Genomic DNA, 27,920 nt, shown 5'->3' on the forward strand with positions numbered 1-27,920 from the left:
AATTTCAGCTCTCAGGCCTAACTCGGCTGCAGCGTTATGATCCTACTGCATGCGTCTTGATCCTCCGCAAGCCGCTCACACATGGTCACTGACATGCTACTGTAGTAAAGATTTCTCATTCACATGCACGCTTGCGCACGCGCGCACACACATTTAAACACACACTCCATGCAATGCAAAGACGCACCAGGCAGGATGACACTCACATGTGGATCCACAAACGCTGGTGTGGCGCCTCCGTTTTGCTTGGAGAAGCAGAAAGAGGCGATAGGAGGCAGGAGGGAGGGGGAAAAAAAGGCAGGACGGCGAGGGAGGGATGCAGGGAGGCAGCCGGTGATGGATGGATGGAGGGAGGGAGAGAGGGAGGGGAAATGCGGAGGGACGCAAGGGAGGTGGCGATGGTGGTGGTGGGGCAATGAGAGGGCTGAGTGGTTCTAGTAAATATTTATATTGCATTATGATACGCGCGACAGTGAAAGAGGGAGACGGGGAAGGCAGAGAAAGGGGGGAGATATAGAGCGTCCATCCCTTTATTAATTTTATTCCGGACCGCTAAGTTTAGCATTCAACACGTGTCGCCAGTGATGGAGAGAGGGAGGGAGGGGGGGAGAAATCGAGAGAGAAAGGGGGGAGAGAGAGAGGTTGACGGTTGCTAGGTGACGGGGCGCATATACTGAATTTTAACAAAAGATCGGGGAAAGAGGGAGAGCTGGAGAGGGAGAGAGAGAGAGAGGAGAGGAGAGAGGGAGGGAGAGGAAAAGAGAGAGATCGGAGAAATTGAATACATGTAGAACATATATATATTTAGATATATATTTTCACAGCGCGCGTGTCTGTGTGTGTGTGAGTGTGTGTGTGAGTGTGTGAGTGTGTGTGTGTGGCGGCGGCGGCGGCGAGAGGGGGACACCCGCAAAACGGATACCTCAAAAAGGAAGGATGTGAAAAAGGATGGAGGGACCCAGGAAAAGAGGGGGGACAGGCTGCTGAAAAACAGTAAGTACATTTATTTTAATGATATTTGCAATGCGGAGGCATCTTTTCTTTTTCTTTTTTTTTCGCTGCTTCACTCCACGCACACAGACTCTGTGCTGCTGCTTAGATTAATTGCGGCTCGGGCAGTGAGAGGGTGCTACGCGTCATTGAGACGGGGATAGCGGGCTCGGGTGTCGGCATGTCGGGTGCGGACGCCGGTGATGGAGAGATGGATGGATGGATGGAGATGTGGAAACGGCCGGCGCACCGGGGCTTTGACCCCTCTGTCATTGCTGCGCCTGAGAACTCACAAGCACCTTAACGCATATGTTCCTTACAGCAGATGGGATAGATAGTCTAATGACACACACAGACACACACGCACACACAGTTTACCGGTAGTTCAATTAATCATATGGACTAAACCTTTAGGCTATGATTTTGTCTGCCAGGAAATTTCTGTGCATTATTAATAAAGACAGAGTTTGGGTTCCGTTTAAGTCTTCAAACACCGGCGCTGGCTGCAGTTTCCCCCTCACTTTGCTGCGGATGTATTAATTGAGGCGATCATATCTGTTGATGCTCATTTTGTCGGGCTGCGTGGTCAGTGTCAGTGCGTGCTTGTGTTTGTGTGTGAGTGAGCGCGTCTGCTCGCTCGTCTTGCACAGCTATAGCGCTAAGCCCGCAAGATTGCCGATCAGTTTTGCCTCTTGATCTATTTATATCCCGATACGCTGAATATTTGGGCGTATGGCAGCGCGCAGTTATCCCTCTGTTGCCACCGAGGAATCTTCCCCCAACAGGCTGACTTGCCTCAAACATTCTCAGACAGCTGGAACAGGCGGTTTTTTCCTCTCTCTCTGCTTTTTTTTTCTTTCTTTGCCCAGCTGCATAACGGAGTATGTGAGAGATTTCACTCTGTATGTACATTTTCTGCACCTCTTTGGGTGCCCAAATAACTTTTGTTTTTGCCTTATGGTACTTTAATAGAGTGAATAACAGGCACAACCAACACCATCATCATCATCATCATCATCGGTCATTTTCTAGAAAAAAAAAATAGGCCTTGGCCCAAAGAGACCACCAATGGAGAAGCTCATGCCGTTGACCTGTAAAACGGAGAGGCACAGTGTTGCTTCTATTACAGGCTTGCTGCAGTGTTTGAGAATGGCAATGCATTGTGAGGCCAACATTTATCCAGATGGAAATTGGAATTAATGTGTTTGTTTTCCCCTGTTTCTGTGGGGTGTTTGGTGCCCCCCCCCCGCAGCCCTCACCCCTTCACTCTCTCAGCTGAATTCTGTAGCTGATATCCATTTCAATCAGCTCTTTCACCCACAGGTGACGTGCTCGGTACAGTTTATCACTTTGCCTCACAAACCCTGTGAAATCTACGCACAGGCGTACTGCAGCAGTGTGCTGCCTGCACTGCTGCCCGTAAAGTGTTGCCTTCAGTGTCAGTAGATCCCCCCTTCTCTGACGATCTGTCGTACAGTTGCCCAGAGAGAGCTGTACTGTACCAGCTGTGAGTAGGGGCAGGCAGGAGGGGAGGGGACGAGGATGAGAGAGACAGCAGGTGTGGAGGGGCAGAGAGAGGAAGACAAGGATGAGAGGTGTGAGGACAAGGGGGAGGGGGTGGAGGAGGGATGTGAGCGGGAGAACTGGGCGAGAGATTGGGAAGGCAGGAAAACGAGGTGGAGAGTAAGAGAAGGAGTTGGTTGGAACTGAATCTCGGGGGGGGGGGGGGTGTAGTTGGAAAAGCACATGAGAAGAGATGAGGAGAAGCAATAGAGTCAACATTTGTGTGCTTGTTTTCTTCAGCCCCTGCTCTTCATCAATTTCATCTCATTGATTCTTCGACTCTGGCGCAGAAAACCTTCAAGCTTAGCTCAGTCCCTGCTTCGTTTGTCTCCCCCCAGTCCCCCATTCCCTATCGCCTCCATCCTTTCCATCAAAACTCTCACCTCTGCAACCTGTAACTTCCGCTGCAAGGTTTCCTGTTCCTTTCCCCCCCCTTCCTTCTGCCCGCCCTTATATCATTTGCTCAACGCAACGTTAGTGGATGGTTTCCTCAATTCTGCCGCCCACCCAAACCCCTCTCCCAGCGTCTGCACACGTGGCACCTAGTGTTCTTTTTAATGCCACTAATTAAGGTAAAGCTCGTTAGCACAGAACATCAATTAGTCTTTAACGAGATCAGAGGCCGCTGTTTTGGAGCGATTACTGTACTCTCCTCTCTCAGTCTTCTCCTCTGGACACTTCTTTGGGTTGTATTGATAAACGTGTTGCATATTCACTTTGGCCTGCAGCAGTGCAGCTCAGAATTTAATACATGTGGTTGGGAGTGGGCTGTGAGATGTCCTTTTTTGATGAATTATCTGACTGTCTTGTGCTATTTTCATTTGAAAACCCTTCTTTGGCTTACTCACAGCAATAAATAAATCAAACTCATTAAGGACAAATCTGTATTTTCCTACGATAACACCTCTGACTGGTGCTCATTAAACAAATCCATATAATTTCAGGAAAGAATGCCCTCCATTGAAATCAGCAGGGAACACAATTTATCAAACTGACTCTTCTCTACAGTTTAAATTGATCTAAAGTGTAAAACTGGATACTACAGTCGTCAAGCTTTTAATGCCTAAAATCGCTTAAAACATTTTTTTTTTATTAATGATACAGGTGTTTAGAAATTAAATGATGTTCTGTTATGGCTTAAAAAAGAAACTGCCACTCAACACAAGACTTACAACTAAAAGTAAATTTAATAAATCTGAATCTTTTCAGGAAGTGCCATTGTGAAATTCTGCATAGTTATAGCTGAGATAATAAATTAACTGCCTGCACAAAAAATAATAAGACATCTTAAAATTTCTATCATTTAAGACCTTTTAAAGCAAAAACACATTTTTAAAAAAATACCAAAATGTTCTCGCTCCAGCTTGTCCAGTGTCTTTTTTTCCTTCATTGAAATTCTGGGTATTTAAAGACAGTAACACACGTCACACTGGACAGGGAAGTTTATAAATCGTTAATGAAGGAGTCAGGCTTCATTAATGAAGCTACAAATAGGTACATTTAGTAGAGGATGTTTATTTATGGTTTTATTTCTAGCAAAATTTTTACATTTCCATTTAAAATCAGGAAAAAAGAGGAGTATAGTAGTGATTCTAATATATTCAAATTTAATCTGCGTCTGCTAATCAGATTTAACAAAACAACCTTTTTGGTAAAATCAGTGCAGGTACCTCAAATTTCTGCTGATTAGCTCCGTTACAGCTGCCAAGCTATCAGTGACAACTCAACCAATCTACTAGTAATTAGCTATACAAGTAACATTATGATGCACTTGATTGTGACAAGTGCGAGGAAAAACACAAAAATCATCTGGTTGCACTGGTTCACCATGTTTTAGAGAGCGACGTCTCCCAGAATAAGGTATTTGGATAAACGTGTAAATGAATTAGTAGCTGTTGATGGAAGTGGTGCAAATATAGCTTTCAATATGATTTAAAATAACTGGAAAATCCAATACAGTAGTACAGTATCAAATCCTTTATGCTGATAGAGCTACATTTAGTAGAGTGACTTCAGAGGTGCATTCAAATACCTGGACTATATCACCTGTATAGTCACCTAACAAACAGATGGGAAGTAGAATCAAATGGACAGGTGGACAGGCTGGCTGACAGACACACTGATAAACAAAATCACACAGACACACACAAAACTGAGGGACAATTTAGCGTGCACTCCTTGCACAGTGTTGTCTAACAGGTGTGTGCACACACTCAAGCAGGCATGCACACACACACAAACCTGAGCCAGAGCCCCGCGGCTTGTTTTGGGAATACAAGTCTGGAGGCAGAAAGCAGGCACACAGCTTCACATGGCTGCATGCAATACACAGGCACACAAACTCTCAAAAAGTACATTCAGGGAGAGACCCATGGGTATGCAGTCAGACACACACGCACACACACACACCAAAGCATACCCCAGAAATACACACAAAAGGAATACTGGCACTCAAACAGACACAAACACACAGTTTTGGATGAGAGAGGACCTTGGCCACGAGATGCGCACATTTATACACTGTATATATACACTTGTGTGCACACTGCATTGAGACACATGCTCACACACTGACAGACACAAAGAGGAAAGGCAGGACGAAGAAAAGTAATGAAAGAAAATAAAGAGATGTGCAGGAATGTTTTGCGGAGCGCAGCGTTTTGCAGCAATGTGGTGCGGTCCTTCATGATGATGGATGGGGCAGGAAATGACAGCATAAGTGGTTATTAAAAAGAGGAAATGGGGGCATTTATAAAAAACTACGTTAGGCTGTGTCTGCAGTCCATGTCTCGAGTCATCCCGAGCTATTGTGTCATGCCTTCGGATCTGTGAGTCTTCCCCGAGCTGCATGCGGAGCGAGCTTTGTTAAAACTCAATGTCATTCTCCTTTCAAAGAACTCAGGAGCTGGCATTTATAGTAGACTTTGTACAGTGTGCGATTTACAAGGTGCAGGTCCCAGGTGCGAAGTCAAACTTGTTTTATTGTCTTATCACTTCATATAAAAATAGCTTTGCACTATTTTTATGTTAAGTTTGAATGTGAAATTCCTCCATAAACAGGTGCCAACCATACAGCTGCTGAAAATGCAAATATGTGTGTTTGCACCTGAGTGGAATTTGCACAGTGTGTTATCTACAGTACAACAAGGAGGGGAAGACAAGGAAGGAAGAGGGAATGTCAGCGCAGAGATGGAGAAAAGGCTCTGATGAAGATAGTTTGATGTTGCTGTGCTGTTTTAATGTGCCTCATCTCTGCATAAATAGCTCCAGCTTCTAAAACTGGCCTTGTGATTTGAGACAGTTCTACAGACTCTCTCCTGCTTTTTTTTTCGTTTTTTTGACACTGAAGAGAGTGAAATGTACAACGTGCACAGATGCTGTTAGCCTAACTCAGGATTACAATTAATTTGTTTTCATTTCAGGTTGCGATTTTTCATTATTCCTCCCGAATATTTTCTCACATCGAAGTCCTCTTTAGTCTATCTCTAAAGGTAATTAGGACCGAATGCCTTCTATTCAATTATGTAATTGCAATTTGAATCTGATGTGTCAAACGAGCCAATAAACCACCGTGTCCTTAAGCTACCCTTGTTCGGACTCATCAGGGCGATTGTTATTTGATCTGTCCCGTGGTGAACTGTGGCATATACTCTATAAAAGACTGCAGCTTTGGGAAAAGAGAGACACTTGTTCACACATTTTGCATGGAGCAGTATAGGAGACGGAAAGGAAATCAATTCTTGGCACTATATGCTCCATGTCATCTACACCCAAATATTAAGTCAGCTGTTTGCAGCTCCTATCATGAACTGTCCGGGGCAATGTCACTTTGTGAAGACTAGTTTTTGTGAGTATGTGTGTGGATCAGTGTTCACTGTTATGCTGTTGTTAGCTTTTAATTTGACTCAGTATCATCACTGACTCGACAAAGATGAATCATCAGTCATATGTTAGTCATGCCATAATGGTGGAAAAAGTGGGTAATGCGATTTTTATTAGAACCTTTCCACTCAGACCAGATGAATCACATTAAGACTAGTTTTTCTTTTTCTTGTGATAAAACACACTTTCACGCGAATGCTGTTTTAACACCTAGAGGGTGTTGAAGACACTCCCCAGTGGCAGTGGCCTCCTCCAGAAGGATAAAGTGCTCTGCCACAACACTAAGGGTCAGAGTTACTAAATTGGGCAACATAGCGCAATCCCCAAATAGCACTGATAGATGTGGTTAGCTTTACAGGTTATTCACAAATGTTGTCCTGTTTTCTAATCAGAGGTGCGGTCAATTAATTTCAATACCAAAAATAAGCTTTAACTATTGGTGCAATTAGGATCATCCGCACAAACCTCTGAGTTCCCACCTTTTACACACAATCTTGTCACTGCGCTCTCTTTATAATACAGAGAGTGCTTCTTTTTGTATATCTGGCACTCAGAGTGGTCAGGATTGTTGTGAGGAACATGTTGAAGAGCCCAAGGCACTAACCCGAACTCCAAACTCTCCAAATACCCAATCTGATCAAGCATCAGTGGGATGCTTGATCTGATTGGGTCCCATCTTTCAGTTGTGTTTTGCTGGCACGATAAAAACCTGCATGATATTGGCTGAAACTTTATTGTTGTGGGTTAATGGTGTTATTTATTTACATGTTAATTAGGCCCTGTCACACAAGTCTTGAGAGTCACACAGATCACTAGGAAAAAAATGTATATTCCCTGACTGTTTGGTGAATAATTGCTGAAAGCTGATGGCAGTCACTGTGAAATCGATTGCTGAAGCCAAACGCCCAGTCGCTAGGTGAAACTGGTCAGAAAGAAGAATATGGTGCACCACAGAAAACATCACTGCGATCGCTTTGCTCACTTGCAGGTTGCTCGTACTTTGCAAAGTCCGAGCTGACTTCCAAGCTACTCATCGAGTGCTTGTGTAAAGTGAGACGTAAACTGCAAATGAAGACTATTTGCTTTCTAAGTCAACGTTGTGCCTTTTGAAACATGTCGGTTGCAGCAAAAGGGGTTGCCTTTCACTTTTGCAAGCTTTACCTGCACGGTGAGTGATTGCAGACAAGTCGCACTGTGCACATGATGGGCTGCTGTGGCAGAGACCAAAGCCACCACAGGGAGGTTTTTTCCTTCTTGGGGTTTTTTCTCCTCTAATAGCAAAAGCACAGCTGTCAGAAATTTTTGATATCTCATGACATGAACCGTTTTCTCACTGCTTATAATTGCATTCTGTAAACGATAATATGAAATCTGCTGAAAAAGCTGTGGCCATCTCAGCCTACTGAGCACATCTCTGATGAGATACCACAGCTTCATATGTCAGGATTTTAAAAAAATGGAGAAGACAGACATTTCATATTTGTTACTGTGAAGCAAACATCATAGCATTAGTGAACTCCAAGGGTGAAGAGAACACAGCGGGGCTCTGACATCCCCTTCACTAACCTCTCACCACCTCTTATTATTGAAAATCACCCTGAGTCCTGATTCAGGCTTCTGCGGTAGGTAGGTAGGTAACTTTTGCAGTTAGTGAGGTTTGGTTAATTGGTGATTCTAAACTGGTCATAGGTTTGAATGCGGGTGTGAATGGATGTGTGTCTCTCTGAGTTGCGACAGACCGGTGATCTGTCCAGGGTGTACCCTGCCTCTCGCCCAGTGGCAGCTAGGATAGGCTCCAGGCCCCCTGTGACCATGATAAGGATAAGGGAAGAGAAGGGATAGATGGATGGATTCCGGTGTTGGGTTCAGAGGGGTTTGCGGTTACGTCGTAGGTTGCGGCATAGATTTCCCACTGAAGCTATAAATCAGACCCTGAAAACGTTTGCTGGTCTCGATCTTTATATTCTTCTCCCCTTGCTGGTTAGGGTTGCTCTGTCTGCGTCGGAGTACATTTCCTGATCCACCAATGTTCAGACGATAGGCTGACAGAAGTGTTGCTAACACCTTTGGTTATGAGCGTGGGTGGAGCCAGATGTGCTGTGAATGCAGCTCAGACCTGCATCCAATATTGTTACGCGGCTTCAAATTCAAGCAGAAGGAATCCAGCTTGATTCAGCAACATTTGGCACCTTCCTTGGAATGAGACGAGCTTAATATTTCTCCCACTTTAAATTTTCCTAAACATTTGGACGCCTGTGTAAGTGTCACAGACGAGCTATGCACAGTCACCCGTACGTGCAAACCTTGAGCACGCTCGCCTGCTTGTGCAACTGTGTGCGTTGGCACTTGCCTGTGTGTGACCTTGTACAAAGACACAATAGTTATCAGTGAAGGTTTCCCACACCGGTTTAATCTGTTTATCCCCAGAATAAGATTGTGAATCATTACTATGCAGAGCCAGGTACTTTTTTCTGCTGTGAGTCTTGAGCAGCTTCCTAGTTTGTAGTTGTTAAAGAATGTTTCACCTTACAGGTCCTGAAGGGCTGCTGTGTCGGCTGCTTTTCATCTTGCTCTTTTAATTAGTGACTGATTTAGATCTGGCTAGGTGATCCCAGTGTCTGGCCAATCAATGAGGGAATTAATGGAAGCAAAGCAACAGTGTGGCTTTGCGACTACTGGTTCGAGTTAGAGTGGGAAAATAATCTGTTTAGCTTCAATCCTTAAAAACGTGGTATTTGTTCAATGCTTTAATGCGATGCCACTAAATGGCGAATATTCCGAGGCTTATGTCGACTGCCTCATCACGTATGCTGTGACTCCTTCATCCATTTTGTTCCTAATTTCAGTCTCAGTGCTTTTTAAAAACATCAATCAGTCAAGCATTTCATTCATGAATGTACAGTATGTTATGTAAATGCTCAGTATGAATGCATTTTTATTATTAGATGCATTGATAGTGCTCTAATATTGAAGCTATTTTCCCTAGACCGAAAGCCCTCGGAGTTTCTGGATGCAGGTTGTGCAGTGAGAATTTATTCCTTTTAAAAACAAACGTAATAAGATAATCCCCCAGGCTGTGCGTTGTAAGCACATCTTAAGAGATTTGAGGGGGGGAAGGAACTACAAAAACAATTTATATGTACATTAGAAGGAGTAAATTATATGATATCATAGTCAACCTGGGAAAAGAAGGGAGGGCCAGGCACCAGCACTGCAGTCCTTTGCTGCCTTTTGTGTTGGGAAAATGAAATACCTTTGCTCCTTTTACCAGCATTAGCACTGGATATATAAGCTATGTAGTCTCCCTACAAAACCATTTTTCATTCATTCAAGTAAAGCTAGTATAGGCCATTTAGACTTATTGAAATAATGCTTTGTAAGGTACAAATTCCAGCTGCAAGCTCCCCAGACGCTGGCCTTTCCACATGAAAGTTTATGACCTCGCTGGTATTTATGTCTGAAAACTCATGAGAGTAGTAGATCATTTGTTGCCGATGTTTACTGAATGGATGTGTTGGTTGTGAGTTTGAGGGAGGGAGAAGATAAAATAGAGAATAGAGAATATTTCTGTTCATCATTCATACACAAATTGATTTTGTTTATGCAGACTGTGCAGCTCAAAGCACTCTGTGTGTGAGCTTGAAATGCCCCGAGGATTAAATGAATGACGGGGTTGAAAGATAACACATACACACACACACACACACACACACACAAGATAGTTGTGTTTTCATCACTTCTTAGGACATAGGCACTGACTTATTTGCTGTACATGTACCCTTAACCTAAACCTAAGTACTACTTGGACAAAACATAATTCTTAAACTAAGGATTTATGTTAGGAGGACATGCTTTTTATCCCGAAAAGTGAGGCAGGATCTTCAAAATATGACCATGTAAACAGATTTATGTGCCTGTAGCTTGACTTATAAAACACACACACACACACACACACAAGCACACACACAAAACCAAAGAGAGAGAGGGGGAAAGCAAGAGAGTGTGGATAATTTAAGATGCCTAGGCTTTATTACAGAGAAAAATTAAAGGCCATGAATTTTATCAGCTGATTTTTCCTCTCGGGTTACGTGAGTTCATTTTTTTCTGAGCATTACAGCAATTACCCGGCATGTGCAGGTTCATAATAAGCAAAATCAAAAGGCATTCTCCACTTAGGTAATTATACACTCTGTCCTGAATGGTGCGAGTTAGAAAGATGAGATGTGGATAATGTCAAATATTTCAATAATGATCATCCGTAATGGATGTGATTTTCCCGTCACTGCTTTGTGTGTCTGGTGTGCCAGAAACCACAGAGGGTAAGACTAAGACATTTTCCTTTTTGTTAAAAAACGAGGTCAGTGAATTGTTAGTGCAACACTGAGGCAGGGTCCAAGGTCAGCTTCATCTCATTTCCATCAATCCATAGAGGGACGAGAAACAAGGAGTGTTCTCCTATTCAAGTAATGAAAGTTATCCCCTCAATGTACAGAAGTGGAGCCCAATTAATTGACACTGTCTCTTGGCAGGAGAGTTTAATCTGAAACGTAAAAAAAAAAGAAGAAGAAAAAAGCCTGAATTAAAGGCAAGATCCTCTGAACCTCGGAGTGAGGTGCATTTTGTACGACCACATGGAAGCTTGAAATGTCAGAACAAAATGCCGTCTTGCTGTGAAGAAACATCAAAGTGAGATGTCAAGGTGACTGTTTCATTTTGTTCTTCCAAAGGGTTACGAAATATGAAAAGGACATGTGGAGACTACCTGCCAGAAACAAATGTTTGGCATGAAGAGCCAAGGGGAGATTTTGCTTTCCCATCTCACATAGTGCTGCAGCTTATATGAAATAATATCATATACAGTATATAAATTTGCATTTTGTGGGAAGACAAAGTAGAGCGGCGGCCTTGAGACTTAATATCGAAGAGTTTCTTTTTATTTGATAAAGAGGCAAACTCGATTTATTTCGCATCTTCTATATCACCTAACCTTAAATTTAAACAATCCATATGCAAAGCTGTCTCATAACAGAAGCAACATATTGTGATTTGTCTTTCCTCTTTGAGGACCTGCTGAGCTGATAGATGCCTGTGTGATTTTTTTTCCTTGAATGGCTTATGATAGTCACAGCTCTGCAAGTCCAAGCAGGGCAGCTGTGGCTGCAGCAAGCTTTACTACTGCTGTTTACAGCCATGCAGTAGAAACACACAGAGCACTGTACGCCCTACTGCTGCACGCTGAGCTTCTTGTCGATCACTCTGCACACTATGCACAATGGGAACAAGAGCCGCTCGCCTGCCTGGTGGCTCTTCTACTCGACAGGGATCAAAGAGAAAGAGAGCGATAGGGACAGGGAGAGAAATGGGAGAGAGGAAGTAAGTGAGGGAGGGAGGGGAGGAAGCAGAGAGTGAAAGAAGCGCAGGACAAAGACGTGCGTGAAGGGAAAGAATGGGGAGCGATAGAGGAAAACAGAGGGAAAGGAGAGAGGACAGGAGAGTCGGTTACAGTGGCATGCTGCAGAGTGAGGTGGTAGAGAGACTGAATGAATGAATGAATGAATGAGAGGATGAATGAACGAGTAAAACACCAAAAAATCCAAAGTGACTTAGTGAGACAGACTGAGTGAGGGAGTGTGTGTGTGTGTGTGTTAAGTGAGAGTGCATGAGTGAGTGGATGAACAAGTGCAGCAGGACAGAGAGGGAGGGGGGAAGGGAAAAAGAGAGAGAGAGAGGGTGCGATATTGGGAAGGGGGGAAAGAGAGGGAGAGAGGATCTGTTCCGTCAGAGAGGACACACTCCAGTGGCTGTGATTGAAGTATGGGCCAATTAACACGAGGAGCATTGAGCTCCAGCTGCACTCTTCTCTTCATTCCTTCGCTCCCACACACTGCCATATTATCCCCCACAACACACACACACATTGATACACTCACATATATGCACACTATGGACACCACACTCTGCTGGCACTTTATCTTATCTTTTAGTACAGTAGAGCTATGTACCAAAGAAAATTATTGAGGCTACACATGGCCGTTTTCTCAAGTACACTGTCGGGCTTAAATGTGGACAAATGAAAAAAAAGGAGATGAATTGAGTCTTCATCTTCATGAATGTGTGTTTCTTAACCTAGGCACTTAGAGCGAGAAGCTGCAATCTCTTCTAATAGAGTATAGCACAGTATTTATTAGATTGCATATATTTCGGATATGTTTTCTTGTGTGTGTTGGCTGTGGAAAATGGCCTAAGCTGATTCAGTGCAGCTCGTGCCACAGGCAGCTGAGAGCAGGTCCATTACTCTGCGTGACAGCAAGGAATGAAGCAGCAGAGCCTCATTGTGGGCTAAACACAACGCTGAACACCGCACTTCCGCAACTCCACACTGCACAAACTCCAGACTACTCAAACTCCCATCCCCGCTCACGTTTCCCAGCAGATCCGATGCAGCGCGCGGTCTGGCACGCTGCCTCCATTGGAGTTCAGTGTGAAAGGGGCTCAGAGAAGTGTGGATGCCAGCAACTGACATCTACCCGAGAGCTCCCCACCTCTCTCAGGACGTGCTCTTCTACAGTCACCGCAGGCGCTCGAGCATACAGGAGAAGGGGGAGTAGGTGATCTTAAACATTGTGATTGTTTCCCTACCATCGCACTGACACCAAGAATCAATTTCATTTTTGTGTTCAGAGGCTATACAAGTTTTTTGGTCCCTTTAGCTTTGGCAGGAGTAATATAGGCTTCGCTGTTCTCCTTTATAGAAGGATGTACTGTACCTTCAAAGCTGATTTGCCTTCCGCTGCACAAAGCTGCAAACCTATTTTGATATTTCACAGACCAGGGAGAGAGTTTTCGCATAAGCTGCACATACACTCGCCATTAATTCCTATAAGTAATGATTTGAAATGGCAGCGAGCGCATTATGCAGAGTAAATCAAATGTTTAAGCAGAAATATGATAAGATGTGTTTTGATTGTGAAGTACTGGCTGGCAATTTTGGAAGAGAAAGACGAGACTGGCTTGCCTGTGTGAATGTTTTCTCTCTCATCTTCTTGATTAGCTGTCTCTGTCGGCCTAAGAATATGCTCTGCTCTTAAGTACCCGGTAAATATTCCTGAAGGTGTTTTTAGTTTGCTTCTAAGAGTCACTGGCATGTACGCTGGCTGTCTATGGTGCTCTAAATGCCACTTTCTTTGTTTAAAAAGACAAACTAAACAGCCTCAGCAGAAAAAAATTATAATAATTAAACTGTAGCTACAGTAAGCGGCTTATTACAAGATTGATTGACAAACGGAGAGATCAACACTGCACAGTGCACATAGTTTTAATGGAGCCGCTGATGTAATGATTTAGAGAGCTTATAATGATTGAGGGGCCGTGATGAATTTAAAGTTGTGGTTAGGTAAAAAAATAAAAAATAAAAAAAATCAAAGGAAGCACTTTTCCATAAATTCAGATTTTCTGTTACATATTTATTGCATCTGCAGATGACAGACAAGGTCCAGGCAGTTCACCTAATAACGCACACGTGTTTAAGAAACGACTCTACAATAATAGATAACTTGCCTTTAATGACTTTCAGTAAGAAACAGAAATCTATACACCTTTTGATTAAGTGATCCCACGTAAAGCAATCCCTGGATTGTGGGCAGCCTCTTGCCAAGTACATTTGGAGTATCCAGCGCTTGTCTGGAGGAAGCTCCAGGGGACTGAAGAGGATGGTTTTTAAAGTTAGGGGGGGCATACTCAAATGGAAGAGAATAAAAAGCATTTTAACTAAAGATTAATTTACGTTAGAAAATCAAATGGAACTGTAATCTCTCACTCGTTCTCTCCCACTCCTTCTCATTCCTCGCGTGTGTGTTAAATGTAAGCCTGCTTTTTTTATTCAGTCTGCAAAATTTCACAGATCGTAGCAAAATAATGAACTTATAGTAAGATATATTTAAATGAGGATTTATTTATAATTAACTTTATTGAAGCACGCCCCAGTGAGATGTTGCAGTTTGCACTTTTGATAACGGGCAGAGTGTGCAGTAAGAAATGTGGATGCTGAATGTAGTAATGCGCTGTTCGCGCTTCCAGCGAGGCTCACCGAAGGTGGAATAGCACACACTGGTTGTGCAGTGCAACGTAAACACCTCGTGAGACTGAAATACGGTGACAGCCCTAACAGTTATTGGCTGTGAGCTCGGCACCGTAGAATACATCTTCTCCAAATGAAATGATGTACTGTATTCCTGCAGTTCCATCTCTGGCGTTCTCATTTTCTACCTTTTTGCCCGTCTCCGTATGTCCTTTCCTACCGCAGCTTCCTTACATCAAAAAACACAGAAACCAAACCAAAAAAAGAGGAAAAAAACCCAACAAAGCCCTGTTTTCCTACCTCTCCTCTTCATTATTAGCTCCTCCTTTTCCCTTTCTTCTACTAACAAGTTTGTCTCCCCCTATCTCTCCACATCTCCATCTCTTTTTCTTACCCGTTTCTATCAGCCTCCCTTATTCACCCTCTCATCCCACTCTCGCTCTCTCTCATTCTTCCTTTTTCTCTCTACTTCCCCACCACACACACCCTGTCACTCAAAACAGAAGGTTTGGCAGTACATTTGCCTAGGCCAGACACGTATACACATCCCAGTGATCAATATTTCTTTTCCTGCTACTCTCCCCCTGTCATATTTTACACCACCTCCAACCTCCCCACCCACCTTCGCCCTCTCCTCTCCCCTGCCACCGTGTGGCCTGCTCCTCCACACAGTCTCTCGCTCAGTACATCCTAAGTCATATGCTCCGAATATTTACAGTACTTTTCATTCCTATTCATTGCACAGCTCTCTCTTGTGGCTGCTCCCTATCTTGCATTCCTCCGGTCCTTCTTTTTCTTCACTGCTGTCTTTTTTTATCCAAAAGACTGATCAGGGTCAAAGAATCGGCAGACTGTGACAAAGAGAGGCGAGTCGGATGAAGACAGAGCGAACAACATAGAGGGGAGGATAGGCCAAACAGAGGCACAGAGAGGATGAGTTACTGTAGAGAGAAGATTATGTCAGAAGGCCCCTGCTAATCAATGCAACTGTGCCTGGTACCTGAAGCCATGAAAAACTGGGAGAAGAGACGGGAATGTAAAAACGGCAGAGCACAAGAGAGTGGGCTGAAAGTGAGGAGGACGTGGGGAAAGGGATGGAGGAGGGAGGGAAGGAGGGCAGCTGGCACCAGGAGCAAATTGAAAATGATTTGCTGTGTTTTTTCTCTTTTTTTTTAGTGAGAGTGTGCGTGTGTGCACATATTAACCCTGCTATCTCCCAGGTAGTCATTATCTTTCTGTGTGGCTGTTTGCGTGGATGTGAGCGCGTACAGCTATGCATACTGCATTAACCCTCATATCTCTCTATCATTAAGGTGCTCTACAGGCGCAGTGCTGCTATGAATTTATCTCAGGAATGTTTGTGTGGCTTCAAACGCTTGCATGCTTGTGTATGCGCGTGGACGCGGTTGCGCGTGAGGGCGAGTGTGTTTACAGTTATCTTAATTGTTGTTATCATTCATGCAGCACAATAACCACCTCCGCCCCAATCTTTGTCTCTGTCTGCTATTAACTCTCTCTCCCTCTCACCCACCTTTTCTCTAACGGCCAGTTTCTATTTTTCCTCTTATTGTTCCTCCTCAGCCTGCAGCCTAAATAGCACCCATTTCATCTTCTCTCTGTCTTCCTTTCTTCTCCGTCCTTCATTGTTTTTTTTTTTTTTCTTATCCTGCATCTTTCGTCCAGTATTTTCTTCAACCAAGACTAACTTTCATTACCTCATGATTGGATTCAGAATTTGTTTCCCAGTCGACTGTATGAAGTCTCTGATCACTTTCTCTCTCTTTTTCTCCCCCGTTCTTTCTTCTACAACTCTTACTTAGTGTGTCCTTCTTACCCTCTTCTTTTCTTCAGTTTTTCTTTATTCTCTAATTTGATTTGATGTCCTCTGTATTGGACATGATAGAAAAGTCTAACTTAATGTCTTCGCTCTTGCTTTTTTCCTTCTTCTTCACCTCCATTTTTTTCTTCTCCTTGCTGTCTCTCTTTCTTTCAGGCACCCTCTCTTAGTGCGATATATATCTGCCTCCCCCCCTCGGCAGGTTGCCATGGTCGCCATACCTACTCTCTCTCTCCTATTGGTCCTGGCAGAGTGGGCAGGTCTGGTGGACGCCTCCCCCCACCTCCTGCTCCGGCCGAGTCCGCGGGAGCGTGATGCAGGGGCCATGATGAACTTCAACATCGCCGTGATCCACGCCGGTGCGACAGTGCAGGCGGAGGCGGCGGTGGCGGGGCCTGGGGGAAGGGTGCTCTATCCCGGCTTTGGCCGGGTCTACGGCTCCCTGGGGGAGAGCGTGGTCACCCAGTGGGGCTCTGCTAACGTCATCTGGCTACAGGTTAGACACTGTCTCCTCTATCTAGTGCTTGTTCAGCTTTACTTGAAGGAGGGGAATAACAATGACCATCCATTATTCATAATCACTCATTATTTTAGCTGAATAGGCAGCACATTGCTGCTGTGTGTATAGGCCCTGCTGAATGAGCAGGGAGCTCTGCTCCTTGACCACAACTTGTATGAGGAGCCAGACATGCCATGAATACTACAGACACCTTCTTTGTGACTAAGGCAAAGTCAAGACACACTGACCCACTCTCTTTTTCTCTCTGTCTGTCTTCGTTCCTCCCTTCATCTTGCAGGTGAATGACAGTAGTCCTAAGACAGTACTGTCCCAGCTGTGTGAGCTGCTGGCGGCGCGGCCCCTGCAGGGTCTGGTTTATGAAGAGGAGAGGCCTCCTCGCACAGCTTGGGGACCTTTGGCCCCCATGCTGGAGTTTGTCTCTGCACAAACAGGACTGCCCATAGTGGCTGTAGGAGGGGGAGCGGGGCTGGGGAGGATGCCACAGGTAGGAGGAGGGAGGTTGTAATTGGGGTAGGTGAGGAGGTGTTTGCGACTTGAGTGTGTGTGAGATGAAGTTAGGAGAGAATAAAAAAAAAAATATATATATATATATGTATGTATACAAGAGGCCAGTGTCCCAGATTGTGTAGCTGCAATTGTGAGAAAAAGCAGGTAAAACAATCTTAGTATGATGTGTCGCACACTGAAGCATCTCGGATTGACGGGATTTTTAATGGACTATAAAGGGAAAACTGCTATCCCCATAACAACAATGTCACAACTTTGCACATCCTGTTTGTGAAGAAAAGGTGCCAGGGAAGTGCCTGCGGGATGGAGGGCAAGCTGAAGGTCAGGGTCACTGATCTGCAGAAACTTTACAGTGTTTGATCTGTAAATGGCACCAACTGGGGCTATTGCTATGCCTGTGATGTTTTGGGGAGGGAAGCAGTGAGCAGACACGAGTGTGTATGTCAGTGAGTAAGGATGTGTTTGCAGACTGCACATTTTTTTTTGAATTACATGATTGTGTATGCATCAGAGAAAACTAGTGCCAAATTTCATCACCAAACAAGGGGGGGGGGGGGGGGAAGAAATAAAAAGCAGTGCATTTGTGCTTACAAATAACTGTTTTAACCATTTACTCTTGAGGAATTAAATTGTAGCACTTTGATGAACTTCCTTTGAAGCTGTACCCTCGCCTAATCCTCATTCCCTCCCACCTCCTGCACAGACTTTTTAGAAACACTCCCTTCTGGATGTCATAGGAGAATTCGTGCAACAATCCAAGCTGTTTTAGCCCTGCGGCGGAGCGATTGCTGCTGCTCTGTAACAACTACAAGCCCCGTGATGCCTCGATGTTGTGCATAAAGATGGAGCAGTCCAGGGCATTGTAGTTCTTTTTAGTGAAAATGTTGTTTGTTAGTTACTCATGCTAGTGCAGCTACAGTTTAGACACAGAGGGGGAATTTTAAAGTGAGATTTTTAACCACATCTGCCACTATCTTCCCCAAATTAGGAATCAGGTTCCGTCTTTCTCCAGTTCAGCTCCTCTACCGCACTCCAATTAGAAGTCATCTTTGAGGTGTTGGAGGAGTACGACTGGACCGCCTTTTCCGTGGTGTCCACGCGCCACCACGGCTACCAGGATTTCCTGTCTGTGGTGGAGGGCCTAACGGACGGCTCGTTCATCGGATGGGAGAAGAAGAGCGTGGTGATCCTGAACGTGACCGACGACCCTGGGGGGGCACGCACACGCAGGCTGCTGAAGGAGAACGAGGCGCAGGTGAGACAGGGGGGAGGGAGGAGGGAGAGGGGGAGGAAAGGGGAGGAAGTGCTGCAACTATCATTGGGGGCCCCCCTTTCTGACAGGTGGCTTCCCAGCTTTTTCCTTCCTTCTTCATCTCTCCCTCTGTCCCTTCACGTCTCTCTCTCCCCTCTCTCCTCTATCCCTCTGTTCTTCTCTTCCCCTCCCGTCTTTCCAAAGCATAAAGAGTTCATCGGTACAACGAAAAACCACGAGTCGGTCTGACTTTGCCGACTGGCTTTTGTGTGGCATTGTATGTTCTGTGGTGATGCGGAGCGCTGAAGAAATCCAGCACTTATCATACAGTTTTCACCCGTTTTCCTTTTAAGAAGCTTTAAGGTTAAAAAGGTGGACAAATGTCTTATGTCGTGTTCTTTTTTTTGGTGTTTTCGGCCTGTCATACTCGTTACTGTATAAATAGAAACTGCATTGTAAAAAAAAAAAAGATAAACAGGACTGTTCATCGTCTTAAAAAAACAATATTTAGCCGCACAGAATGAGTTTGTAATGAGCGATCAGTTAGTGCGCAGCTGCTTGTTGGAAGAAAATGACCGTAACCGATTTTCTTTTTTTCCTTTTTCTAATTCATAATTCATCCATTAACAAGCTGATGCTACACAATTGCTTCCCATTATGTAACTCTCACTCTCTTTATTTTGGCTTAAACTTAAACTGGCTTTAACTTAAAATATCCAAATATTACAAGAAAATCAATCAATTCTAAAGCTTACGCTTCAAATTTTCTTTGACTTATTAATCTCGACCAGGATGATTTGTGGTTTTGCTTTGTACTTCTGACACGTTTCATTCCTTTGTACTGTATGCTTGCCCCTTCTTACCTTCTTTCATACATCCACTTTCATCACACTGTCTTTCACTCACATTTTTTTATACCACCAACCTCTCTTAAGCCCCCTTTTAACCCCCATGATCCTCCTGTTCAGATTTGTTACTAATGTCCGTGTTCTTATGCCTACCCCACCTCCCCTTCAAAGCTCCCTTTCTCCCTCTCTGCCTCCCCTCCTGTGCTTCTTTGCCTGGAGACAAGCTCAGTCTCCTCTGCCGCTTTGCTTTTCACCTCCATCTCTGTATGGCTACCACTCATTCAGTCGCACATCCCTCCTGCTGCACGTCTTCCTGGCCACAGACTCTGCTTACCGTTGGCTCGGTTTAGTCTGGGTCTCAATGTCATCGCTAATGTCCCAGAATGGCTACTGCAGCTCTGCGTGTGTGTGTGTGTGCGCGTGTGCATTTGTGTCTGTAAGTGTGTGCATGTGTATTGGATTCCTTAGGCTCCACTCAGCTGGTGTCACTGTTAATCTAACATACCGCCTGCGGCGAGTTGCCTATACGGAGGGCTTGCTTTTTAACCTTGCTTTTCATGACAGCTCCCTTGTTTTAGCTTTTCTCTATTGCTGATAAATGCTCGTGATTGGCTAGTGATGTGTGTGTTTGCATTGCGTGCTCTCTTCTCTCTCTCTCTCTCTCTCTCTCTCTCTTTCTCTGCGCTACATTTATGATAATGTCTTCCACATTGTAGATGGCCCCTTGCAGGTCTGGGTCAATTTCAGCTCGGCTCTCTCGCTGTCTTTCATTTGTCCCATTCCTCTTCCAGCTTCTGCTTTGTCAGTGTTTCTTCTGCTCCTTCTGTCTTCATCTCGCTCTTTTTGTCTGTTTTGTGTTTCTCATCCTCATTTCCTATCTTTAGATATTGTGTGTCTTTTTTTAACAGCTGATTTCATCCTTCCTTCTCAATTAAGTCTCCCAATCTCTGTCTTCCACCCTCTGTCTCCCTCCTCCTCCTCCTCCTCTGTCACTCTCATTCCCTGCCTAATTCACTGGAGGTTTATTGGCATACGGGCAGGATTGTTTTGCCAAGCCATTACAGTTCAAAATTCAATGAAGGCGCAATTCTCAAAATGTGCTTTCAGTCTGTTTCCCTGACACCCCCTCCTATTGCATGAAAGAGTTGTCTTTCTCTTTTTTGCCCTTCAATTCTGCTTTGTCTCTTTTTTTCAAGCTGTAGTTTTATTTTTGGTTTCCTCATTTATTCTAAACACTTCACTTCTTTTTTGGTATTTGCCCTCACCTTCTTTCTCTGACTTCCTGCTTCCAGATGCTACTTCCTCTCTCCACTTCCTTCTCTCTCCAGTTTCCCAGTAACCCCTTAAAAACCCTGTCAATTTCAACCCTCCTTACCTCAGCATTTGCAGCAGGGCGCTCATCCCGTGTCACTTCTGTCTAGCTTTAATATTTTTTTCTCTCTTTCTTCCCAGCCCCACTCAATCATCCAAACCCTTCTTTCACAAACATCTCTTATCTCTCCAGGCACTGATTTCACCAAAATATCATCCTTTGCTTTTCTTCTCTAACCCTCCTTCCCCCCTTTTTGATCTCCAAGGACTGACTATTCTCTGACTATCCTCCTCATCCGCTCACTTTGCCCTGGTTGTCTCCCGTTGTCTTTCTCTATCCTGTTTTTTAATAACATGTCAGAGCTTAACCTCTTCCCCCTTGTTTTCCCTCAGGTGTGTTTGGACTTTAACCGCCACCCCTCCTCCTCCTCTTCTAGATCCCCACCTTTTCCTTGCTGCTTCTCTGCTCCACCGCTTAGAGTTGTTTGATTTTTTTTCCTTTCCTTGTTTTACTTCTGTTTTTATTAACCATAAATGTAACTTGTTTCATTAGGCCTAAGCTCATCAAGCACTGATCTTTACTGCTACGCACCTCTTAGCACACATCACATGCTGCCCTGCAGTCTTCCCTCCTTTTAGAGTGCCTGCATCCCTCTTGAAGTCTAACACCCGACTTCCATGCACCTTATCACATCAGCTTACAGCTATCGCTCCTCTTACCTCATCCAGCATCCTTGTTATTTGCTGATATGGCCTTTTTATCAAACCTCCTCCCCTCCCATTCAGGTACACCTCTTCTCCGGCTCTATCTTTCTCCCCTTACTTCTCCCACCCTCTGTCTCTCTCCACGTCTCCCCTTTCCCCTCCTTATCTCACTAGTGTGTATGTGTGTGTGTGTCTCCCCTCGTCCCTGTTCCCTCCCTGCCTTCCTGCTGTCCTCCAGGTACGTTTGCTGTACTGCTCCCAGGAGGAGGCTGAGCTGGTTTTCCGAGCTGCCTGGGCCGCAGGTCAAGCCGGAGCCTCGCACATGTGGTTTGCTGTGGGACCAGCCCTCTCCGGTTTGGGCATGGAAAACCTGCCCCGGGCTTTATTTGCTGTACGGCCTCAGGGCTGGAGGGACGAGCCCCGCCGAAGGATCGCTCGCGGTGTGTCGGTGCTGACTCATGGGGCAGTGGCAATGCGAAAGGAATACGGAACCACGGGCGGGCCAAACTTTGTCACCAACTGCATGACGGATGCCAATCAGACCCAGAGGCTGCGAGGCAGGATGAGGTGAGAGCGATATCGGGGAAAGAGTGAAGCTCTAGAGAAATGAGGAGGGAAGGAGGAGAAATATTAGGTTGGAGGGTAAAACACAGCTGGCAAGCTCCAGACAAAATCTTTGAAATAGGAAGGAACAGAAATAGAGATGGAACATGGTTTAGTCTATGAAAGGAGGTCTGGTTCTTCGCCAGAATGAGCTGGAAGATATATGGGTGGAGCTGGTAAATTCAGTGTCAGAGAGCAGGCACAAAAGGGATATCTGAATTTGGAGCTGGCTATCATCCATGCAAAATAGATGTTGTTGGTGCGTGTAGTTGTGAGTTGGCGAAATTACCACAGCATCTGTAGCAAGCAGACCATGTCTCATGTATATTAATGAACTAGCTTTAATATATTCCTCGTAGGCTGTACAAACGCACAAGCAGCACACTCTTAACAGGTATCTCAGGTGGCTGTGGTTACCCCGGTTCATATATAACATCAGTCATTCTCACTCTATGTGCACATTGAACACAATATTGTATGGAGAGAGTACTCTAAGTAGTTTTCAAACATGAAATTGATTAGTTTATTTGCTGTAATTTTTTTGTAAATGATCCTCAGCACAAACGGTGAGGCAATTATTGGGAAATGATTAATGGATTCTCCTCTGTTTGTTTATAAATTATGTCTAGGAACAGAGCAGAAAGATGTTTTCGTTTCTATTTTTTTTGCACTGCTACCTGCTGTTCACTGTCTGCAACTACAAGCTGCTGTTCCATATGAAGCTTTCTGTCATGCATTACAGAAAAAAAAAGAAAAGCTCTCATATTTTGTGTTTTGAAGCCAGCAAGATGACATAAGGAGACAATTAGAAAGCCTGTCCTGCGTGATTACCAGACAAACTATAGAGCCCGCAGCCGATGCCGAGAGCAGCAGTTGTTTGACTTCAAAGATCCTGACAATTCTGTGTGTCTGATCATTCGTCTGTACATTTGATTAACAGACAAGCCCTGACTGTCACCACAGAGGATCTGTGATTTAGTTTCAAGTGAGAGCAGGGCAGGCATTCTGTTGCATCAAACACAAGTGACGTTTCTTTTCTCCTCATATCTTTAAGATGAATGTTAATTCATTCGCTGATATTATGCGCTTTCTGTCCTCTCCCCTTCTGCCGCTCTTCAATGCAGATATTTCAGCAACATCACGCTTGGTGGTCGAGATTACTCTTTTAATAGTGACGGTTACCTGGCCAACCCCTTCCTGGACGTCATCTCGTGGACACCTGGACGTGGATGGGAAGATGTAAGGACATGACATAACTTCTTTGAATCTTTTATTTGCAGATTTATTGAGGTGTAAAAGGATAATTAGTTTTTTGTTGACAGTCTTGAGACTACAAGTAGGGAACAAAACAAAAGCTCTTAGCTGCTGACCCCCAGAGCAACCTTTTTTTGCTGATTTGAGCAAAATGAATAATATCTCTACAGTATGCGAGCAAGTAGAAGAGATTCATGTTCGAGTAATAGGCACATAAACTTGACAGTGAAGATATGCAGGTCACAAAGGTGCATGCTCATGTGAAGTTCAGGATTTCGCTGTTGGTGCCTCAGGAGAGAGAAGCTGGCTGCTGCTGCTGACCATCTGACTGCGCTTTGTGAATGTGCACACTTGCTGTACTCTGCCTGTTTGGTTAATGCTGCTTATTCAGTTCATTTCATGGTTACAGTGCATTCACGTAATACCACAAACAAGATTGCACACACACACACACACGCACGAACGGACACACTTATTACTCTGTAATGATCGGAGCATTGACAAACATCTAATCATCATCAAGTTTGATGATTATAATTTTTTGAATTCACCTATTAAGCAAAACATGCACGCTCTCCAGCTTCTAAAATGAAATTTCCTGCTTTTTTTTTTTTTTATATATATATCACTTTAAACTGAATATTTCTCATGTTTTTTTGTTTGGTTTTCTTTGGTTTGACCAATAAGCAACAATGGCCTCCCCCCATGACCACAGGGAGGCCATATTATTTGATAATTTTACTGAAATTGCTTCAAAAGGCACCAATAGAGCTCCAGTTTAGCGACTTGAATTAGTTGTTTTGAAGTTGTTGGAAAGGGGCATGGAAACATATCGCCATGGGAGTTTATGAGGATTGACTTGAGTGGCCGCTGGTGGCAAAGGTTTTATTCTTGGACTCTAAAGGAGCAGTGTTGCATGATTCATGTTTCAAAATAATCCCTATTTATCTTCAACATGGTCTGCAGTCCCACAGTTCATCCACTGTCTGAAACAAGCTGCTTTAGCTCCCTTTCCTTTAAGCCATCGTTCTGTTTGCCCCATAAAGAACAGACTCTGATGAGCACCACCTCGTTCACTTGCTGGTGTGGCGGCTCGGGAAACAAACTGTAAACCTACCAAAAAATACCAATTCCATTCCACAAAAAACTGTAACTTTGCAAATCTGTTCCCAGCTGTTAGTTTATATTTGAGCATGAATCTAATGAAAATTAAGATTGGACTGCAGCAAAAACATTTCAGTATTTAATCATGAGCTCCTTTTTTGGAATAAATAAATGGACTCACCTGACACTTTATTAGTTACATCTTTCTGGTGCCAGGTGTGTTGGCTCTTGAACTGTTTTAATACTTTGTGGCATAGATTCATCAAAGTGCTGGAACCATTTCTCTGAGATTTTGCTTCATGTTATGATGATGTTGCTGCAGATTGGATGTGCATTCATGATCTCACATTCCTATTGGATTGAGATCCTCATATTCAAGAATCTACTTTGGAGATTATTTGTTATCAGAAGATGGGCACACTGTGCTCCCCATGGTCAGCAACAATACTCAGGTAGGCTGTGGTGTTTAAATGATCCTCAGTTGGCGTCCAACCCTTGCCAAGAGAGTATCCCCTATATTCTCACACCACCAAAGGCCTGAACCATTGGTACAAGGCAGGATGGGTCCAATGCTTTCATGTTGTTTATGCCAAATTCTGATGCTACCACCCAAACGTGGCAATCAAAACTCATCAGAGCAGTCTTCTATTGTCTAATTTTGTTGAGAATGTGTAAATTGTAGCGTCACTTTCCTGTTGTTAGCTGACAGGAGTGGTCTTCTGCTGCTGTAGCCCCACTGCTTCACTGGGTGAATGGGTTAAATGCAGAGGAACTATTTCCCTATGGGGACTAACACGCACACTTTACACTTTACACTTTACACTTTACACCAAGGTTCAGTCTGTTGTATCTTCAGATGTGCTGTTCTGCATATTTTGGTTGTAGCAAGTAGGTACTTGAGTTACTGTTGCCTTCCTATTAGCCCGAAGCAGTTTGGCCATTCTCCTCTGACCTCTGGCATCAACGAGGTATTTTCACCCAGAGAACTGCTGCTCACTGGATATATTTTCTCTTTTTTTGGACTATTCTCTGTAAACCCTAGAGATGTTTGTGTGGGAAATCCCAGTAGATGAGCAGTTTCTGAAATACTCTCACCAGCCTTTCTGGCACCAACAACCATGACACATTCAAAGTCACTCAAGTCACTTTTCTTCCTCATTCTGATGCTTAGTTTAAATTTCAGCAGGTCGTCTCGACCATGCCTACGTCCCTAAATGCACTGAGATACTGTCATGTGATTGGCTGATTAGATATTTGCAGGAGTTGTTGAGCTAGTGTACCCTAATAAAGTTGATAGTGAGTGTATGTAGCTGATGACTGATGTTTCTATGTGTCTGCATACGATCATACTTGAGATTGAACGTTTTTATACACGTAGTAACAGCTGCAATTATAGAATTATCAGAATTATAAGGTTCAGTAAAGCTACACTGAAATATTCCCATTGTTTTTACAGAAAGTATATTAACAGGCTATTCAGTATGATCATTAAGATCAACATTTCAGTGATATGTTAATTATATCTCGCCATTCTCACTCACTATTCCCCTAGATGAAACGCTTTGTCTTTTATCTTTAATGAAGCTAAAATCCAGCTGTATACTGAGCTTTGTGAACAAACAAAGCTCAGTATACAGTCTGTGCAACTTTTGTCTGTTGATGGCCTTAAAAAAAGAAACGACATCTTAAGTTAAATGTAAAGTATTCTAGCTGATGAATTATTATTTTTTATTTATTTATTTTTTTTTGCTTAACCTCCAAAACTCATGAGTACTTCAGAGCGGTGAACAAACTTTTCAAGTTAGACTAGAACTGTGTGCCCGACAGGAGTGTAATTAAAATATCCTCAATCTTTAATGTCATCCAGGTCCTAGAGTAGAAGAAATTGACTGTTTAGAGCAATCCTAATAGTGTTTATATATGTGTAAATTTATATATGTATAAGAGAAAATAAGTAGAACTATAAGAGAATTTTATTCAAATGAAAATGCAGTTTAACATGTTTATTTACTTTATTCTTTGTCCATTCACAGAAATCGATTTCTTGATGTTGTTTAGACTAATAGTTGCTGATTTGTTTTTTTTTTTCTAAAATAAAGTGAAAATCAGACTTAAATAGTCCTGAAGGTTTCTGGGCTTCATCTGCATCTGATTGTAGCCTCACCATTGTTTTGTGTGCACATCTACCGAGCACCTGTACGCCTGGCGTGTCATGCATATTCTATAAAACAGCATTTGTTCAGGAATCCTTAATACGAAGCCTTGTCACCTGTTGGGGATGTTTTCCCTTTAATGCGCTGGGATTTTCCCCTCGTCAGTGTCAGAGGAGAGAGAGCGAGGCTCATTTTCACACACACACCTGCCTTTCTTTCCCACACTGCACATGCATAAAGACACAAAAATCTCAGAACATTAATTCTGCGACTGGATTCAATTCTGCACAAATACAAACAGCAATGCACCAACATACGCTCACACACAACCACAAATACACACATTGGTGGTTCTCAGCCTCCTGCTGGTTTTAACAGCCCACCAGAGTCCAGTCTCAGCATGTCGTAACATGCTGACTCCTGCCATATCCCTCAAATCCCTTTCAATTAGAAGCTCCTGCGCTGGTCCTTCGACTCTGTGCAAACGCAGGGTGCGAAACTCGCCCACATACACACATGCTTAGAGCTCACATGCAGACATCTACATATGTGCACACAAATGAGAGAGCATAGAGTATGCCTACACCCTTCTTGCACAATCCTTATTACACACACACACACACACCCTCAATAAGGATAAGACGCCTGCATCTGCCTATTATGCACATCCACGCTGTTGGCTCTCCCTGAATATTTAATGTTCTCTTTACAATGACTGCACCATTACCTAGAGCATGGGAGCACCCAGCTTAGCACGCTGAAACACTGCAGACTAGTACTGAAGGTTGTCCAGCTTTTGCGCGGCTTGTTTCGCATATGAGAAAAGCACAGAGAGACAGATTACTAGAATGAACCTTTATTAATGACAATCAGAACTGCTAAAGAAGAAGGTTTGAGTTTAAAGTGGCTCCCAGTTCCCGAACTTATGAATATATTCAGCAATTTTCATTTTTTACGTTTTTTGGCTGGTCTTTTTCGGACATTTGCGCTTTTGCCTTTTGGGGTATGTTTCTTGTAGAAAGTAATGTGTTCTCCCATAAGCTTTGTCTGTTTTCTCTGCGTTTCCTGAGTGTGTTTTGATTGAACGTCTGCTGTGGAGCCTTGGTCGAAGTGCTGTCGAAATACAGTCATTGTTGTCACCGCCTCCTCTTCTCTGCCAGTGCTCGCATTATACAGACAGGAAGGCGGCACAAAGCTGTCAAACTTTACAGTACTGGCCTGCTAAAGCACTCACATTTTCATTTCTTATCTTTTTTTATGTGACTGTGTGTGTGTGTGTGTGTGTGTGTGTGTGTGTGTGTGTGTGTGTGTGTG

The 27,920-nt window shown here is 43.8% G+C and overlaps 1 protein-coding gene across 1 annotated transcript in view; it reads left to right on the forward strand.

Annotated features, from left to right (window-relative positions):
* The first annotated feature begins 634 nt into the window (after positions 1-634).
* Positions 635-27,920, forward strand: part of LOC102306605 (glutamate receptor ionotropic, NMDA 2D) — a 56,525-nt gene continuing 29,239 nt past the window's right edge. Inside the window, exons 1-6 of the mRNA XM_014334528.2 lie at positions 635-993; positions 16,506-16,845; positions 17,147-17,353; positions 18,365-18,631; positions 21,731-22,059; positions 23,220-23,334. Coding sequence (XP_014190014.1) covers positions 16,558-16,845; positions 17,147-17,353; positions 18,365-18,631; positions 21,731-22,059; positions 23,220-23,334 — 1,206 coding nt within the window. The 5' untranslated portion in view covers positions 635-993; positions 16,506-16,557. The remainder of the gene's footprint in view (positions 994-16,505; positions 16,846-17,146; positions 17,354-18,364; positions 18,632-21,730; positions 22,060-23,219; positions 23,335-27,920) is intronic.

This window comes from Haplochromis burtoni, unplaced genomic scaffold (assembly GCF_018398535.1).
Source record: "Haplochromis burtoni strain Fernald_Lab_line unplaced genomic scaffold, NCSU_Asbu1 Contig_80, whole genome shotgun sequence".
NCBI classification, from domain to species: Eukaryota; Metazoa; Chordata; class Actinopteri; order Cichliformes; family Cichlidae; genus Haplochromis; species Haplochromis burtoni.